The 19238-nt window shown below is 43.9% G+C and overlaps 1 protein-coding gene across 1 annotated transcript; it reads right to left on the bottom strand.

Annotated features, from left to right (window-relative positions):
- Window positions 1-1705: 1705 nt before the first annotated feature.
- Window positions 1706-2996, bottom strand: OXGR1 (oxoglutarate receptor 1). Its single transcript, XM_005443957.4, has one exon. It carries the CDS (start codon window positions 2828-2830, stop codon window positions 1862-1864), a length of 969 nt encoding a protein of 322 aa, XP_005444014.3. The 5' UTR covers window positions 2831-2996; the 3' UTR covers window positions 1706-1861.
- Between the last annotated feature and the right edge of the window lie 16242 nt (window positions 2997-19238).

Here is a 19238-nt window from a genome sequence, read left to right on the forward strand (position 1 = left end):
TAGTTTTGTGTGGCTGTTTGCTGGGGTACCTCAGCTGGTTCTGGGACCTCTCTAGATGGTATCTTCAAGTATTGGACTCACATTTCCTGTGAGTCGATTTTTTTTTCCTGTGAGGCAAACCATATTCCCCATCAGATGTGTTTTTACGTAAAGCTGTTCCTCACCTGGTGTGACCAAGCAGAGCTGCACTGAGTAAAGAAATGGGCAAAAATTACTTTGTGTTGTCTATGGATTGCCAAGAAGGACTTGGCAGTACAGATAGATGAAAACCAGAACATCAGCCAGCAATGCACACTCACAGACCAGAAAGCCAGTTGTCTCCTGGGCTGCATAAAAAGAAGTGTGAGCAGGTCAGGGAAGGTGGTTCTACCCTCCTGAGACCCCACCTGGAGTACCATGTTAAGCTCTGGAGTCCTCAGTACAAGACAGGCAAGGACCTGTTGGAGCAAGTCCAGAGGAGGCCACAAAAATGATCAGAGGGTTGGAACACCCGTCCTATGAGGAAAGGATGAGACAGTTGGGGTTGTTTAGCCTGGAGAAGGGGAGGGTCCAGAGACACCTGATTGCAGCCTTTCAGTACTTAGAGGGGGATCATAAGGAAGATGGAGATATACACCTGTAGCTATAGGACAAGGGGTAATTGTTTTAAACTGAAAGAGGGTAGATTTAGACTAGATGTAAGGAAGAAATTTTTTATGATGAGGGTGGTGAAACACTGGAACAGGTTGCCCAGAGCAGTGGTAGATGCCCCACCCCTGGAAACATTTAAGGTCAGGTGGGACAGGGCTCTGAGCAACCTGATCTAGTTGATGTCCCTGCTTATTGCAGGGGGGTTGACCTTGATGACCTTTAAAGGTCCTTTCCAACCCAAAGTATTCTATGATTTTATGGATCTGGCACATTTATGAGTCCATTCACTTCTCACCTCTGGACTAAAATTAATCCAGCCATCACAGTCAATACTACGGAAAACCCTTATAGGAGTGGTCTTGTATTATCGCATTATTAATCTTCAGGTGGTCACTGGAGGCACTGAAGAGGGTCTTACTGCATAAGTCCTCCTTTTAGCCACCTCTGGAGAGAGATCCATCCCTCTTGGTACCAGAGCTGGGGCTCAGCTCTGCAAAGGCACATATGAATGTTTGGGTCTGTGTGTGATCTACTTATCTTTTATGGCCAATGGAGAGAAACAGGCATTTCTGGGCCATGATTCACCTTGTCCAAATGCAGGCATCAAGGCTAATTAGGTGAATCACACTCTAAAACTGCTGATTTCTCTCCACTATGATGGGAAATTATGAAGGGAGAACAGGGTGATTAACTTATATACATACACCTACCTTGTCAATGCCTCCAGGGAGGTGACGTGAACCTCCTACAGGTCTAAAACAGTTGTGATGAATTGCCCTCTGGAGGGTCTTACCCCTCTCCATTGCTTAGGAAGCAAGTCAAAGGCAGGCACCTAGATTAGTCTAGGGACTTAACTTCCAAGTTACTAAAATTAAATCGAGTTGTTCCCACCCTGAATCTGTATCTGCCACTAATACACAATTATTTTTTTCTGGAACTGTTAGCCATTCTCTGAAAGAGGTATCAAAGATTCAGAAAGCAAATACAGAGAAATTTCTGAGAAGTTTCACATTTAATATTTTAGCATTTTATTTAAAGCTTTTTATTTAAAATTCTATGTTTTATCTTTTCATGATCAATTTGTAACTCAAAACACAAACAGATTAACTCTCCTTTGGTGTTGGCAGCGTTAACCTGAGTACTCTGATGGCAGGGAGGTTGTGCCTGGCTGGTTGAGGGCAGGTTTGGACCCTTCCTCCATAACTCTTTAATGGCATCAATCTCTTCCACTTTAAGTTCTTGTTTGTCCAAACTTGAGGAGTGAGAAAATTGCCTGCTGGAACTTATCTCCTGTCACTACATAGAGCAGTAAGTTTCCAAAAGTATTTAATGCTGCTAAAGGTTTAGCTATAATAAACATAAAAAGGATTGTGTTCTTCAAGTGGCAGCTAACCGGTCGTACTCGGAGCTCCAGCCGAATGCCTTGAAAGACGTGGAAGGGGAGGAAGCACACATAGAAGACCACCAAGAGGACGACAGCCAGTCTGCGAGCCTTTTGTTTGTAGCAAGCCTGTGTGTGGGGCCCGGTAGCCAAGGTGTAAATAATGAGCATGTAGCAGAGAGTCACTGTCAGCAAGGGCAAGAAGAAGGCAAATACCGTCAACAGCCAGTTATACCACCGACTAGTGTCAAGGTCCGCAGCAGCTGCCAGGTCCGGGCAGATAGTCCTATTCTGCATATGCCTTGTGGCAATCAATATGCCCAAGGGGCTGATGGCCACCAGGGAAATCATCCAAATGACTACACAAGTCACCACCACCCATCTCCGTTTTTGAACAAAAAAGCATTTAACTGGGTGAACAACTACAAAAAAGCGGAAGACGCTGAAACAGCAAAGGAAGATAATACCACTGTACATGTTGAAGTAGAAACAAAAGTGAATAAACTTGCACATGAAGTTTCCAAAAATCCAGTTATTTCCATTAGCAGAGTAGTGTATAAAGAAAGGAAGTGTGGCTATATATAGTAGGTCAGTGATAGCCAGGTTTAACATAAGGATGGTGCTGCTTTTCCAGGGCCTCATCTTGACAAAGTAAACAAAAATTGTCACTACGTTCCCCGGGAAGCACACCAGGAAAATTATGCCATAAAGGACAGAGAGATAGGTTTTCACCTGTAAGAAATCTTCGTCCTTGCAGCTTCCCAATGGGTCTGTGTGGCCTGGCAGAGCAGTAAAATTGCTGGTGCGTTCAGATGTCATGTTGGCAGAAATCTTCTTAAAGCTTTACAAAAATCAGATGCTTAATTTTAATTGATTTGTTAGGACAAATGCATTCAGTTAAATCTTTTTTTGCTGGAGCAAATGTTGTATGTTTGACAAGGCATAGTAGAGGGAGGAAATGGGGATTTGGTAACATACCCAGCTCTGACCTAGATAACCCCACTCAAATATTTAATTTCACCTTCCCTCTCCTTTATGTTTAATTTTGATAACGATTAATTTTACTCTTGTTTTATTTAACCCCCTAGGTTGAAGAAGGCTATTACTCTTTATCTGCAAACCTTCAGGAATAGCAACCACAAAGAGCTGGAGAGAGTTTGGGCTTAGAGTTTGCAAAACTGTGAATTAGTCTTAGCATTTGAGAAAGTAGAACTATACCCATATTTTCTCTTCATTAATCCGAGCTAATCAGTGTTTTGTGCTCATGAAACCAGAGATACTGTTCTGGTTTCATGAAAACCAAAAGATGTTAGGTTCAGATACAGATCTCAGGACCTGAGACTCCCATAAACTGACAATCATGGCTTGTCCCTGAATATGATCTTATTCTCTGGGAGTCATCAGAGGATAAAACTAGTATAAATGCATTTAAAAAAAAAATCAAGCTTCATAGTGGCATAAAGCTTATTATTAAAGACTGTTTCTCAAAGTGCAGTGGGAAGATGGAAAGCACAGGTATTGACTGAAGGCACTGGCCTTGCTTCCCATTCTGTGTGAACTGGAACTAGATTTGTCTCTGAATAGTCTGCCATAGCCAATTTGGATCCCTTCATAGTGAGTTCAGGAGATAACCTTGGTAGTTCTTGGTAGTATTTTAACCTGAAAGAATAGTAACCAAGGATGCAAATCATCTCATCTGACTTCAGATATGAGAAAGTTAGATGCTTAAAGTGGAGCCAGTCAACCTAAGCCCCCTTTTATCATTGAAGGAGAGATGTAGGTTCCTCCAGGACATAATACATCTTCCTATAAGTGAGGTTTCTAAGATAAATGGTTTACTTTTTTGGGATGCCTATTTCTTTCCATTGATGACAAAGGCAGCTCAAAGTGACTAGTTCAGACCTGGATGTCTCAAGTGAGGCAAGAGGTGTGCCACTGTGTGCCTTCAGCATCTCAGGTGAACACCACTCCTTGAGATTCTAACCAATTCCATGCAAGAAAGTATGTTTAAGTGACTTCAAAAAGTGCTAGTCAGGGTACTGTCAAGCCCAAATCCCTTTCTCTTGACCCAGAAACACAGTCTTTAAACTAAATCAGTGTTACATTGAATATCCAAGATGAAGTCATCACATTAGAAAAAAAAAAAAAAACCAAAAAAAAAAACCCAAAAAAACCCCCACAAAACCCAAAAAACCCAAAACAAAACAAAAACCCCAAACCAACAACCAGAACAGTACCTTACTGCAGTTTTGGAAATCCTGTGTATAGAACTAGTTTTTCATGTGATTCAGTTAACAACATTTAACATGTTACCAGTATCGATGTTTCTTCATTATCCCAATGACTGGTAGAACATGACAAATTTGCTTTGACAAAGCCAGTCATTAAAGCTGGGACACGGCAGGAATTATTTGATCATAACTGGTCAGAAAGATGAGTATTACTTCATTATTTAGGAGCACTTCAGAAAGAAATTTGAATAGCATCCCCATAAATTAGTTAAAACACTAATACTTTTTAACATGAATGTTATCTCTGGTATAGCAGCTTTGCAGTCAAAGATGCATTAGGTACAGGCCATGAAGCTTGTTTTAAACAAATCCAGATTTATGTCCCCAAAAGCTAGGGATATACATGTTTTCTCTCTTTTCTGTTGCTTGATGATACCACTGTTACCCACATTTATGCCTCTCACTGGTATATTTCAAGTAAAGTTACACAAAATTTTCTAGAATATTTGATTCATCCCCAGTTCAGTTTTCTTGCACTGCTGATTGGTTCTTCGCTGCAATCTTGAGCCCTCCAAACTGAAAAAAGAGAAATATTGCTTACCTGAAACGTTGCAATTCTACTTCTCCCTTTGATATTGCTTTGAGCAAAGAGCACTGCAAATGAAATGTATTTATGTCTTCCTTACAGTGAAGCAGGTTTTAGTATGGCTTTGCAGCCATATACATTCACTCCCTGGCAGACTGAGACTCCCTGTGGCTGTAAATTAGGACATTGGTAGAAAACCTCAGTTACTGGCTCAGATATGAGCTCTTAGACCTGGGTGGCTGGATGAGATCTCTTTTACCCTCTGTCATTCATGCTCTCTTGCCTTCAGTGAGCAGAGCACGCTTTGCTTGCAGCAGTTCTGCATCCTGAAGTAGACCTGTAGTATCCAAATAGCAGCAGATCACATTTAAATTAGTGTGTGGTGTATGCATGTGTTTATAAAAGAGAATATTAAATTTATTGTCCATTTCCTGTGAAGTGAAATCTGATCGCTGAAGTGAACAAGGCTTATTGCCATTTCAAGGTCAGGTGAAAAATGTTATGACATACTGTCTTCATTAAAAACAAATCTCTAACGAAGTACAATTTTTAACTGAGGTAAGAAATGAAGTTTTCTTCTGGCAAGATGGGCTTTTCAGGAACTGTGGCATACTTTCTGCTTATTTTTGGTGAATAAAATATTTACAGTTAGTGTTGGCTGTTTTTTACTGGGGTAGCTGATGTTGCAAACTTGTTTTCTTTTGAGCCTTTGCTTTTGGGGCTCATGATTCACAAGAGTGGCAATTTTCCATGCTTCTTGAATCAAAAGACTGTTCTTGAATAAAAATCTCATTATCATCCTTAGCTCTAGGAACAAGAGGAAAAGAGATTATTATTTAAAAAGAAAAAAAAGTCACAGTATCTTGAATTTTGAAACCGCAGTCTTCAATCCCTAAGCTTGCAACCTGGTCCGTGCAAAGAGGCCCCAGCTGCCCAGCATGGCTGGCAGCCTTTTGGCCTTGGTACATTTTATAGGTCCTACTTGCTGATGAGGCTTATGATCCAGTTTTAAATGAGCAAGCTTTCATTTCTGAACAGTATGTAAGTTAGTGCAGTTACTGAGGACCACACACACAAGAATATTTTTTGGAAAACTGTCTTGACTCTCCTTGAGTGCCTGTACCATAGATATGAGTTGGGAAAAGGCTATCTGTTTTGCTAATCATACTGCAGAGAAAGAGTGGTAATGGGGGCAATCAAGACTGGGGCAGCAGTAATGTCTGACAACTAGAACATTATCTATCTGTAACTATTAGGGGAAGGGCATCATCTCTGCTCTCATCTGACCTAGCTTTTCTCTAGGTCAATGCCCAGAGCACTTCTAAAAAATGTCCGAAGTTTCTCAATAATTGTAAAATACACTGTCGCGTACAAGCTCAGGGATCAGCAACTGTTTAAATAGCTATTACCCTGTTCCTAGACACTGCATGTGTCATTAGAAACCATTTGTATGAGGCTGTAGCGTTATAAGCACAGAGGGAGCTAATTATAGTTAGGGATCATTTAATGCATCCACTACTTAATTCATTATACCCCTGAGCAATAGAAAACCTGTGCAGCAGTGGCTGGTATTTATCTTTCCTTGGTGGTGGCAGTGCCTGATATGAAGCAGAAATGGGCTTTCCTGGCACCATGGCCCAGAACTGCCAGGGATTTGGGGCACTGGGATCTCAAGCAGGCACTAGGGTCACCTCTAAGTATCTGACTCTGGACAGGAAAAGAAAATAAAACACCCATTTTTCAGACCAGTTTCAAGAGAAGGCGACTAATAGAAGGTCCTTCATGCAGAGCTGCTCTTTAGCTCCTTAACTTACCCAAATCTTGTCTCATCATCATAGAGATCACGTGGCTCCTGCCTTCTTCCAGCCTCCTTGCACCCTTCACCAGGGTTTCAGCAGCTCCTCATTGCACATGGACCTTTGGAAACATTGCCTTCAGTTGTAGCCATGTGATTGTCCCAGGGGCTCATGTCAGGTGCTTGAGAAATTATGGATAAACTAACACAGGCCACTTGCAAATACCTTTTTAAATTATTTTTTTTAATTGCTTGTTTGGCATTGTGTAGGTTCTCTATGAATAAAGGCTGATTCTTCAGCATGCCTTTCAAATCTTCAGTTCAGTCTGTGGGCCTTTTCTCTTCAGCACTAGTTTTTCCACTTCATGTTCATGGACCTTTTAAGTCTGCCCGTAGGTAGATCAATCCAATCTTCTACAAAAACACGGCCCTTTTTGTGCTTTAAGGCTGTCCTCACCCTGCTCCTCTCTACAATCATTGGAGGGAAATCAAAATACCCCATAGTTTCACAGTCAGCTGAAGTGACTTAACCACAAGCTGCAGTCAAAAGAGTTAGCAGCACCACCTCCCTCCTCTCATCCTAAACCACATGTTTTCAACGGCCCCAATCCTCGTGCAATCATGGGATGTGCTGGATAAGTGAACCGGCTGAAAACAAATCAGTTCTCTCGTTCTCAGGTCAGCTTTCTGGCACTTTGGTGAGGGGCCACAGCTCCTTCTGTGGGCATGCAGGCTCCAGGGCTTACAGGAACCAGTGATGGGGACTGGCCAGGGGCAAGAGGAGGACAGCAGAGGTGGACTGGCTCGTGCTGGCAGCGAGGTTGCATTTGGGTTCCTGTTGTGAAATGCTGTTTTTCTTGCTGTTACAGACAACCAGCCACCCTCAGCTGAAGCTAGTCTCCAGCAATGCTCACCCTGGAGACAGCACTCGTCCCTTGTTTCAACGGTCTTTCAGGCAGGCCGCATTGACTTGTCAGATGGGCTGTCATTTTCCCTAATTTGATGAATATTAATAAGAATTGCAAAGACCAGTAATCCAACAGCAAAAAGCTAGCTATTTGCACCTTTCCTGAAATAACCATTATAAAATCCTACAGAGTTCATGTGTGTGTATAAATGGTGCTCTTAGTCACTGTATAGAAAGGAAACAGCAACAATTTGGTGGCAGGCTTATTATTGAAATATTTCCTCTTAAAACTTTATACTGTTGACTGGGTCAGTTATCCTAGAGTGCATGATGCAAATAGAATCACCTTTTCATATTGTGTTTTTCCTTCTGTAATGGCAGGGTGAACAGGATGCACAGGATGATAGATGAGTTCATACACCTGGACCACACAATTTGCTTCAAAAACCTCCAGTCTAAAATACAGAATGGAGAACAAAGTCCAGTACTTTTGTTTTGCTTTGTGGCTGATTGCAAACAATATCTCTTTCCTCCGAATGGGCTGACCGTTAGTTTTTGTGGGCATTGGGGCAGAAAAGGTCATAGCGGGGCTTTGTGGTGTCTCAGCAGCACAGCCGAACTTGACTGTGATTAGGACTCACAGTCATGAGGGCCCACAAAGTGCTCCTCCAGCTCAGGGGCCATTCTCATCTCATAAAACCTGATCTAAGATCCACAGGCATGAGTGAAAGACTCCTTTCAGAATCAGACCTTTGGACATGACAGCACCCAGTGTGGCACAGTAGAAATGGCAAGGATAGCTCTGATTAATAATTATGCAGGAAAACAGGCAGTTTGTTGGGCAACGGCTAGGCTCCAGAGTGTTAAGAGCTTTCATTATATGTTTTACTTCAGGTTCAGCAAACCTATAATCTTTCCATGGGTTATTTCCCTTAGCAGACATACATTTGTTTGGCTGATCTTATGCTGTGTGTGATTGAATACCTAATTACAGTTGTTATCAGACCACCGTCGGGAGATGCTCGGTTCTGTTGAGAATGATACTGTGAGTCTTCATCACGTGGGGAAATCAGCTCTGGCTCTCCCTTCGTATTTCTCCCCTGAGACAGAATGGTGAGGGCAGCATTCTTTCAATCCCTAAATGCATGGTAACTCTAAATTAATCAGAGTTAAATGCTGCCATCCAATTATGTAGGTATAGAGACTGTTAATGGAAACTTCTGGAAAAGAATATTTTACTTCGGAAAATTACATATATAATCTGGCATGTAAGCAGCACTGTTGCCATATCAGCTGAGCAGAAGTAGTTTGATACAGTTCCAAAAATAGCCTGTATGGATCTGAGGCACTATTTTATGGCTAGCATTAGTCCCTGAAGTGAATTGGTGCTCATCAACTACAGGGCACAGAAGATAAAATCTACTGCAGCGCTTAGGTGATGGTTGAACTTCCAGAAGGTGAGTTGCCCCATGGGCTATTGGGAGAGGAAAGACAATGGGACAATTTGCCTACTCAAAGCCAGTATGTGCTCAGGTACCTTGCTACAGCACCAGGAAGACCATAAACTGGTGAGTAAAAGACGCCGCAGGAGCACCCAGCTATGAAGTGGCCTTAAACACAGCAGCTGCACCAGTTAAAGTTTTCCCAGCAGACACTAAAAGCCAAACTAAACTCATCAGAGATGTGACAACAGTTGTAATTGTTCCAGGTAATGGGGCGTTTCTTGAAAATGGCCCAGCTCAGTCGTCTGAAAACAGAGAGGACCAATTTGCTGCCTTGTTATATTGTTGGGGTTTTTTTCAATTCAAGACGAAGCAGCCTCCTTGGCTTCCAATAACGTGTCAGTACAGGATTCAGCAAAGGGCGCTCTTAATGTGGCCTCCAGCGTACAAGCAACAAGACACTGAAGTTATATTCTGTTGTGGTGCCATTGCTCTTGTAATTTGTGTGCAGAGTGCGGTGGCATGTGAAGGAAAGTCTGCCCTTTGCTTTAGGCCACTCTAATAAAGCTTTGTCTTCAGAAAGTGACTTTGTATCGTCACAGCTCTCTACACATGAATTTAATATACGCAGCCAAAGATGAGCCTTTCTATGAGCCAGGTATCGTTCCCTCAGCTAACAAAAACCCTTATCTAATGCCTGGCTCTTGGCAGAAAGACCCTGGGTGGCTTTGGTGCTGTACTGGTCTCCGCAGTTCTGTTACCACCTGCACACACACTTGCTCCCACCTGTACCCCTCATCCCTCCAGGCCCAGCTCCCACCTGCCGAAACTCCTCCCCTGCTTTGTAAATGAGCCTTTCCCAGTGGGACTGGTGCCAAGAGTAGCGCAAGGACAACAGAGAAGGAGCTCAGCCATGTAGGATACACTTCATAGTTTAAAAACAACATTTTCCTCCCAAGTTTATATCTTTTAATTCTTTTCTTCACACAGTCACTGAAGTTATAGACTGTTAAGTTAGTTGTTTGCATTACAAGTGCTTGTTTCTGACAAGGTAAGGTAATGATTAGGTAGAATTCTGCAGTCATAAGGTAATAAGCAGAAATAATTATCAAAGTGAAATTAGGAGGTTGCTTGACCACAGTGACCTAAGAGACAGAACTAGAAATCCCCAAAGAAATGCCCTGCAAATCGTCACTTGACTGCAAAATCAAAGGTCTTGTATTTTTTGGAGCAACCTCCCTTGCTTTCAGGCAGAGTGCTGCGCAAACAGGGAAGATGTTTAGGCTCCTCATCCCAAACCCTTCCTATTTCATACCTCATGGTAGAGAAACTCCTCTGCCAGCATGGGAGAGCAGAAAGCAGCTCCCTCTGCTCTCCCCTTGCCAAGGCTGCTCAGCTGACCTCACCCCAAGAGTTATGCAGATTCCCTGCATATGAGAAAGTCTTGTGCTCTTTAAATGATTCTTAAATGCTAACTATTATTATCCTCAGGCAATTAAATGGCTCTCCAACTATTCAGATTGGGTGGAGGCATGGATTGTTGAAATAGCCTTCAAAGAGATAATTCATGCAAACCAAAACTGTGGAATTCAAATTTATTTTTTTTTAATTTAACCTTTTTCCTCTGGCTATTTTGTGCTCATCTAAATCAAATATTTGAAAAGGAGGTGATGTCCTCTGCAGACGCTTTCGCTTGCTTTGCTTTTCTATGCTACTTTTCACCAAAAGCTTCAGGGCCACTCCTGGGTTTTGGCCTTGAACTAACACAGCATCAGGCTTACCCACCACACTTGGGTCAGCTGGGGAACTCTGCTCTAAGCTGATATATCACATTTATCTCCATCAGGGCATGAGTTTCAGCTAAAACACCAGCACTTCGTTAAATGTGAGTGTTGTTCTATAATTTTGAAAACAGAGCAGCGGACTGACTCCGTTGGTTTATATAGTCCAAATGCAAAAATTGTGAAACACTGGAAAATCAGTCACATAATGCAGAAAGTAACATTTTGCCGCCATCTGTGGTGGAACTGGCTTCTGCTGGAGCAGTATCTTCAAAGCTAGATACCTAGTAAAGCAAGAGAGGAGGGTGTGCGTTTTGCTCTCCCTACCCACACAGAGAGCTAGCAGAAATCAGCTAACCTGGCTTCCTTCACAAGGAAATGCTCCGTAAACCCAGTGGTACAGAATAATGATGCAGTGTGTTTCTGTCATTGCACTCAGAGCTGGCAGTGCCTATTCTAAATACTGTGACAGTATTCACCAAAGTTTGCAGGAGCAGAGAAACATGGAAGAAATTACATCACCATGGGACAGAAGATTACACTTTCAAGAAAAGACAGAAGAATCTCTGTGTGCCTGACCCTGGCTTTTTATTTTTTAAAAGGGAACTGTTTAATGGTTGGTGATAAAATGAAATGATACAATGTGTTAAAGGATATAAAAAAATGCAATGCCTTGTGTGTTCAGGCTGTTCGGAGTCAGGCTAGGTATTTTAGACACTATTCTGCATTTTGCCAGCATTCAAATCTCCTGTTGCATATCAGTGTGATTGATGGCCTGCTGGAGCCTGAGGAGGGAATCACAGGCTTCTGCATCAGATTTTGCACATCATATTCGAAGGAGGTATAAACTGGTGCATTGTGCTGGCTTTGGAGCCAAGTTAATCCACCCCAGCAGAGTATCTAAACCATTGGCTTCCATGGCACCATTACTGCAAGCTGATGAGCACAGACATCTCCCGTCTCTAGCAATCATCTTGGTGTGCTGCAGCAAGATGTTTGTGTCTCTTGAAACCCTCTGTCCTGATTGCAGGAGGTAGGGTAAAAGGAAAGTCGTCAGGACATGCAGTCCATCTGCTGCCCCAGATCAGGTCATATCCTTGGCAGTCCCAGCAGATGCCTTTACCTTATTTAAAATCTTCTCTCTACCAAACCACTCCTCCACTTCTCTGCACCCACAGGATGTGTTGTCTCATGTCCAGCATCTCCCTGACCTAGCTCTACCTGGAAGCATTCTGCTCTCTGGATACAGGTCAGCATGTGAAGGTCACAATCATCTTTCTTCAGTGGTACTTCTAGATTGAACAACTCTCGGTCCAACAAACTTCTTTTTTGCTTTTGGTTATTGTTTTTTTGGAACCTCTGTTCTGCTCCCCATCCAGCAGGTCCCCCTCCTTAAAGTGCAGTGTTGGACCAGACGTGTGACCCCAGGACACACGTTACCAAAGCAGAAGGGCTACCCATCCTGCCTGGCAGTCTGTGCTCTTATTTCTATGTCCCATTCTGCTGTTTGCCCTTTTCACAACAGCACAACATATTTGACTGATGCTCAGCTTGCGACCTGCACAGCCCTTCGATTCTTTACTGCAGTACTGCTGCCTAAGCAGATAGTCCAGATTTGTGCAGTTTTGATTGCTTTCCTACAAACATAAATTTTGCATTTGTCCTCATTGTATTGCATCCTGGTTTTTTTCAGACAATTTCTCCAATTTTTGTAAACTGCTTTGAATCTAATGCTGTCCGCCAGCATGCTGGGAGTCCCTTCACTTGTCATCTGCATACTTAAACGGTATACTTTCTACGCCATTGCCCAAATAACTAGTGAATATATTAAGGGTGAGCTCACTACATAATCTGGACTTGGATGGAAAATTTTGTCATGCTAAACATCCTACAACTGGGCCTTGCACTCCTCTCCTGGAAACTTCCATCAGTATTATCTGTGCCTTGAGTAGCAGCTCAGCCACAGCTCCAGGAGCAACAGCTTTTGTGTGAAATCAGAGAAAAGAAGCAAGATACCAAGTCTTTTGTATCTTGTGTCCCTCTCCGAGAGCATTTCAGAGACAAACCTGCTCCATTCCAAGAAAGTAGCTCGATGATGCTGAATCATCCTGATGGACAATGCAGCAGCCTTCTCTATCCCACCATCACTGGCTCCCCTGTTCTGTGTCTGGGACTGCTGGGGTGGCTGGGTAGCTAGCCTGCATGCTGCCTACTTGGTTCTATCGACATTTTTTATAGATTCAAGATATTCACATGAAGCATTTTGATTCTGTTGATTCAGAAGTTTGCAGATGAGAGGAATTCTGTCAGAATTTTTTTTTTATTAGCTGAAATCAGCGTGTCTGATTTCTTCCCAGATAAATAGGACACACCCCAGAACCTCAGTGTCCCTCTTGCACTGAGGGGCCCAAACCTGAACACAGGATTCGAGGTGCGGCCCCACCAGTGCTGAGTGCAGGGGGACAATCACTGCCCTGGCCCTGCTGGCCACACTGTTTCTGACACAAGCCAGGATGCTGCTGGCCTTCTTGGCCACCTGGGCACACTGCTGGCTCATGTTCAGCCGGCTGTCGACCAGCACCCCAAGGTCCTTTCCCACCAGGCAGCTTTCCAGCTGCTCTGCCCCAAGTCTGTAGCACTGCATGGGGTTGGTGTGACCCCAGTGCAGGACCCGGCACCAATCCCTGTGTGGAGCCTTCCTGCCCTCAAGCAGATCAACAGTCCTGCACATCTGCAAACTTGCTAAGGGCGCACTCGATCCCCTCATCCAGATCATTGATAAAGATACTAAACAGAACTGGCCCCAGTACTGAGCCCTGGGGAACAGCACCTGTGACCGGCCACCAGCTGGATGTAACGACATTCACCACCACCCTGGGCCCGGCCATCCAGCCAGTGTTTAACCCAGCAAAAAGCGCACCTGTCCCAGCCATGAGCAGCCAGTTTCTCCAGGGGAATGCTGTGGGAGATGGTGTCAAAGGCTTTGCTAAGGTCCAGGCAAACTACAACCACAGTTTTTTTCCCTCATCCACTAAGCAAGCCACCTTGCCACAGGAGATCAGGTTTGTCAAGCAGGACCTAGCTTTCATAAATCCATGCTGGCTGGGTCTGATTGCCTGCTTGTCCTGTACGTGCTGTGTGATGGCACTGAGCATGATCTGCTCCATGACCTTCCCCAGCACAAAGGTCAGACGGACAGGGCTGTAGTTCCCTGGATCTTCCTTCCAGTCTTTCTTGTAGATTGGCATCCCATGTGCTGACCTCCAGTGAACTGGGACCTTCCTGGTTAGCCAGGACTGCTGATAAATGATGGAGAGTTGCTTGGTGAGCGCTTTCACCAGCTCCTTCAGCACCGTTGGGTGGATCTCATCCGGCCCCACAGACTTGTGTGTGTCTCAGTGGTGTAGCAGGTCGCTGACCATTTCCCCTTGGATTATGGGGGCTTCATTCTGCTCCCTGTCCCTGTCACCAGCTCAGGGCACGGGGTACCCAGAGAACAACTGTCCTTACTATTAAAGACTGAGGCAAAGGCATTAAGTACCTCAGCCTTTTCCTCAGCCTTTATCACCAAGTTTCCCCCCTCATCCAATAATGGATGGAGGTTATCCTTAGCCCTCCTTTTGTTGCTAAATAATTTTATTGCCTTTATGGCAGTAGCCAGATTAAGGTCTAGTTGGGCTTTGGCCCTTCTAATTTTCTCCCTGCATGACCTCCCAACACCCTTGCAGCCCTCCTGAGTGGCCTGCCTCTTCTTCCAAAGGTCATGAACTCTTCTTTTTTCCTGAGTTCCAGCCACAGCTCTCTGTTCAGCCAGGCCAGCCTTCTTCCCCGCCGGCTCATCTTTCAGCACATGAGGACCACCTGCTCCTGCACCTTTATGATTTTCTTCTTGAAGAATGCCCAGCCTTCCTGGACCCCTTTGCCCTTCAGGACTGTCTCCCAAGGGACTCTGTCAACCTGTCTCCTTAAACAAGCCAAAGTCAGCCCTCTGGAAACCTATGGGAGAACTTCTGCTGACACCTTCCCTACTTCTCCAAGAACCAAAACTGTTATCAATAAATTGTCTACCAGAGAGGGCTGTGCAAGTAATACAAAGAGGGGGTCAACAGTGATACAGCTTATTCTTTCTTTGAAGACCTGGTTCAGAAGCTGCTTAGTGTGGCATTTCACCCTCCAGTATCTCTAGCTCATTTGCCTGGGAGCAGAAAGGTTTAGGGAGGAAACTTGTGTCGATGAGACGATGCATTTCATGTACCCCAGAAAGACAGCAACTGTACAGTTGAAGCCAGGAGTGTTGTTTAAGCTTCTTTAAACTGATGGAAGAGCCTTCAATTTCTCCAAATGCCTCAGAAGTGAATAGGAAGAAAGTAAGAAGGTCCCGGAATAAAGGTCATATCTCTATATTTCAGTATCTTTAATTCATGCAAGAAAAGGAAATTTACAAAATTAAACATCAACTCCCGCCCGAGGCAACTACTCGGTAAAAGAGCACAGCTGCCGAGATCCATCTGTTCCTTACCAAATCCAGCTTCTTGACTCCCTGCAAGAGGTATTTTCTGCTTTTCACCTGCTGTCACAGACTTGTGTGTAACAATAACTCTTTCTTCAATAAAATATGACTTCTTTTTTTCAGAGTGATGGTCCTGGTTTCATCTGGATAGATAGTGCTGTGTTTTGAATTTAGTATGAGAATAATGTTGATAACATGCTGATGTTTTATTTGTTCTAAGTAGTGCTTACTCTAGATCAAGGACTTTTCCAGTTTCCCATGCCCTGCCAGTGAGCAGGTGCACAAGAAGCCGGGAGGGAGCAGAGCCAGGACAGCTGGCCCGAGCCAGCCAAAGGGATATTCCGCACTGCAGAACATCATGCTCAGTGTATAAACTGGGGGGAGTTGGCTGGGAGGGGCCGATCGCTGCTTGGGGACTGGCTGGGCATCAGTCAGTGGGTGGTGAGCAGTTGTGTGCATCACTGGTGCTTTTTCCCCCTTGATTTTTAATCCTCTCATTTTCTCTCTCCTTTTCTTTACAATTTTTATTAGTATTATTGTTGTTTATTATTATTAATTATGTATTTTACTTTAATTATTAATTTTTTCTTATATTAACCCACAAGTTTTACCTTTTTCTAGTTCTCCCAATTCAGTTGGGTGGAATGGAGCGAGTGAGTGGTGTTTGATTGTGGGCTAGGGTTAAACCACAATAAATGGAGACAGGAGATTTTTGCATGAGATACACATCTTTTGAAGTAGTTCTCCCAGTTATCATGGCAAGGACAGATGGCAGAGGTATTGATAACCACAGGGTAAAGAGATGGGATCTCTTGCAACAGCCTTGTGCTAAATTCCAGATACCTCTCCCATGCCACTGTCCAGCAGAGCTATCATTCACACCTTACAGTACAAGTCAAAGAATATATAATTTAACCTCATTTGGCATGGCTGTATTTCAGAATTAATGCTTCTTCCTTTGCTCCCAATATTGTGCTGTGAAAAATCTCTTTGCCATGGAGTCACATGCCCTAATGCAGTGAAAACACATGTGGCTGCCTGAAGGGCTCCTCTTTTCGGCTCATTAGGGCCACAAAAGTAATTCTTCTCCAGGCACACCTATTTAGCCTTTGATGTGACAGCTGTGGAGACTAATGCCTGTAGCACCACATCCCACCCAGTTTCATCAACTCACTTGACTGGAGAGAGGGTCATTGCCACTCACAAGACTATGTGGGACCAGCAGATGGGACCCATCCAGAACAGAGGGGCAATGTTTCTTTTCAAAAAATCTTATCTGTTTAAGGGGGAGACAAGATAGGGCAGCACTTGTGGTAGCAAACATTGCTATGTCAGTCTTCCAAAGTATATTTAATTCAGCCTTTAAATTATCCTAGCTGTGGTAGGTGTCCCAGCTGCAGGAAGGCCTCTGAGAGCTCAGCTTCTTTGATGGGCCACCTCTGGTTCCTACCTCTGTCAGTATAAACAAGCTACACTTAAGAAGATTAAATCAAGTCCTTGCTTAGCATATAAAAAATGGCATTTTGCTCGTATAAGTGATGCTTCTGGGTCTTAGGCCATCTTTGTAGATCTGGGACTAAATTAGAAAATAAACTCTGAATTGCTTTGGCTTCCCTAGCATCGGGTTTGATGAATCGGTGCGACAGCCTGCTTTGGAGAAATCAGATATGTGCTAAGAAAAATCTTCCCAGTGCCCTCATCTGCAGTGCAGGGAGCTCCCTGGGACAGTCATGCTCACCTGGAGAAGGATTGTTTTTCCAGGGAGAACAAGAAGAGGAAGACGTGTTGATGCCTACGGCCATACTTTCTACTCCACAGCAAGGTTCAGAGAAACCTGTCTGCATTTCAGAAGAGGAAAAATGTGCAAGGAGAAAAGGCAAGCCATTCTTTCCTGCAAATATAGAATGGTCAGTAATAAAAGAGTGAGAGAAATCCACCATTTGATGTTTCTGGCCAAGCAGTCAGGAGGGGGTGAATTCACTGTTTCCCCAAAGTGAATAAACTCTAATTCCCTATATTTATCCTTTCTAACTGTTCGATATATGTAATCGACTCCTATCACTGTTTGTAGGATAACACCCATAGAGGCAAGATCAGCTGTATTTGCTTTATGATTTACATGTTCATAACCACATAGCCACTGTAGCTGTATTTGATTTAAAAGCATAAACCAGAGAATGTGTTTCTTTAGAGAAAGTTGGGACAATGCTCCCACCTTGCTCTTGCAGATGGTATAAGAATCATTTTGTTCTTCCTTTTCCAACTCTCTGCTTCTCCAGGGCAGACCTCCTTTTCAAAATCAAGACACTGTTTTCCTGCATACTTATGCTTTTCCAGGGTGATCCTATTACTGGAAGAGTTTTGTCTACCCTCTAGTGGGAATTTGAATTATAACTGTGGGAGTACAGGAGGCTGGAGCCCCTTGGGCACAGCCTGGAATTACTGCAGGATCGATCTTCATGGTGTTTCCAGCCAACACGATGCCCCATTCCTGTCCTTCCCCTCCCTGAATGAGATTCTTGTTTATATTTTGGAAAAAAAAAAAGGGACGAGGGCTATGTTTGTTAGGATTTTGCTCTGGTAGAGGGACAGATTTAGATTTTCACTGGTGTTGGCCAGTTAACTCTGGAAAGTAAGTATAGTTGTATTAGTCATGTTGAGCCAAAATGAGGATGAAAATTTAGAAGATGTGTATCTGCATCTTAACTCCATTTGCCCTTCTGCCAGTAGAAGGAAAGTGTTGGTATCAGTATCTGAAGGCAGAACATGGGCTGCTGGATCTGAATTAGGGTGTGCTAGGAAGGGGCCCGGCCCCGTCTCTGAGGCATGTTAACTGAACCCATGTGCTCTTCCAGAATTTGCACATATATGTGGTGAGCAGTGTACCCCACCCCCTTGGCTGAAGGCAGATCACCAGTTATGGAACCCACTTCTGACCTTTGCAGCCCATGGACAACAATTCCTCGACCCGTGGCGCGATGCATGTGTTTCCGCCTGAAAGGTTTCCCTATATATATATGCTGCTAATTCCTTATGTGCTGCTAATGTTTTGTGTTAACCTGCAAATTAACAAATACTGGATACAAACCTGTAAAGGGGATGAATATAGCTAATCACTGGCTTTTGGCTGAGATCACATGAAGTGGTAGCCAAATAACTCTGGCGATAAAGGGCTTGTCCTCCAAAACCTCCTCTGAAGGAAAACAGAAGTGCTCCTGCAGATGCAGAGTACGACATTGGGGATGAACCAGGGCCTGAGTAGCTCAGACAGCGCTCTAACTCAACTTTTATTACCGAAATGCCACAACTGAGCAATCAAGACTCCCCTGAAAATCTTACCCTAAGCCTAAAATGCACTTTGTAAAAGCCCTGGGCTGGGAACTGATTTCTTCCCTGCTTGGCTGCTAATTTGCTTTGTGACTGGAGGCAAGTCACTTAACTCCACTGTGCCTCAGTTTCATCACCTGTAAAATAGGGACGATACATAAATATTGCAGAGAAGCTTACTAGCAGAAAGGTAATGTGAGGAAACTCCTGTAGGCAGGTGCTGCTGCCTTGTCTGTTGAGATAACTTCCTGTTGATAAAAAGCATCATGAAGTGAAGGGAAAAGGGAATTTTAAAAAAGATTTATGGCTTGAAATTGTTGCACAGTGCATTTGTACGCCACTGCCCGCTAGATCTTCTTCGTTATTGCTGAGGCCATAAGTGATAGGGCAAGCGTGGCTCGCTCAGTGGAAAACTGCCCCTTTGGGATTACGTGGGGCTGGAAATAAATCTACGCATAATGCTTCCCTGCTTTATGCCAAGTCACCTCCCTTTTGCCCAGCTTAACGGACCTGTAGCAAGAGCAGCGCAGGACTTTTACCTTGGATGCCCTTTGAGGCACCCCAGAAAAGGACTTTTCTAGCCCTGCCAACTGCAGGTCCAGAGCATCACTTTGTACAGTGGCTGGCACCATGGAAGTCCCTGAAGAT

The sequence above is a fragment of the Falco cherrug genome, chromosome 2, assembly GCF_023634085.1.
Source record: "Falco cherrug isolate bFalChe1 chromosome 2, bFalChe1.pri, whole genome shotgun sequence".
NCBI classification, from domain to species: domain Eukaryota; kingdom Metazoa; phylum Chordata; class Aves; order Falconiformes; family Falconidae; genus Falco; species Falco cherrug.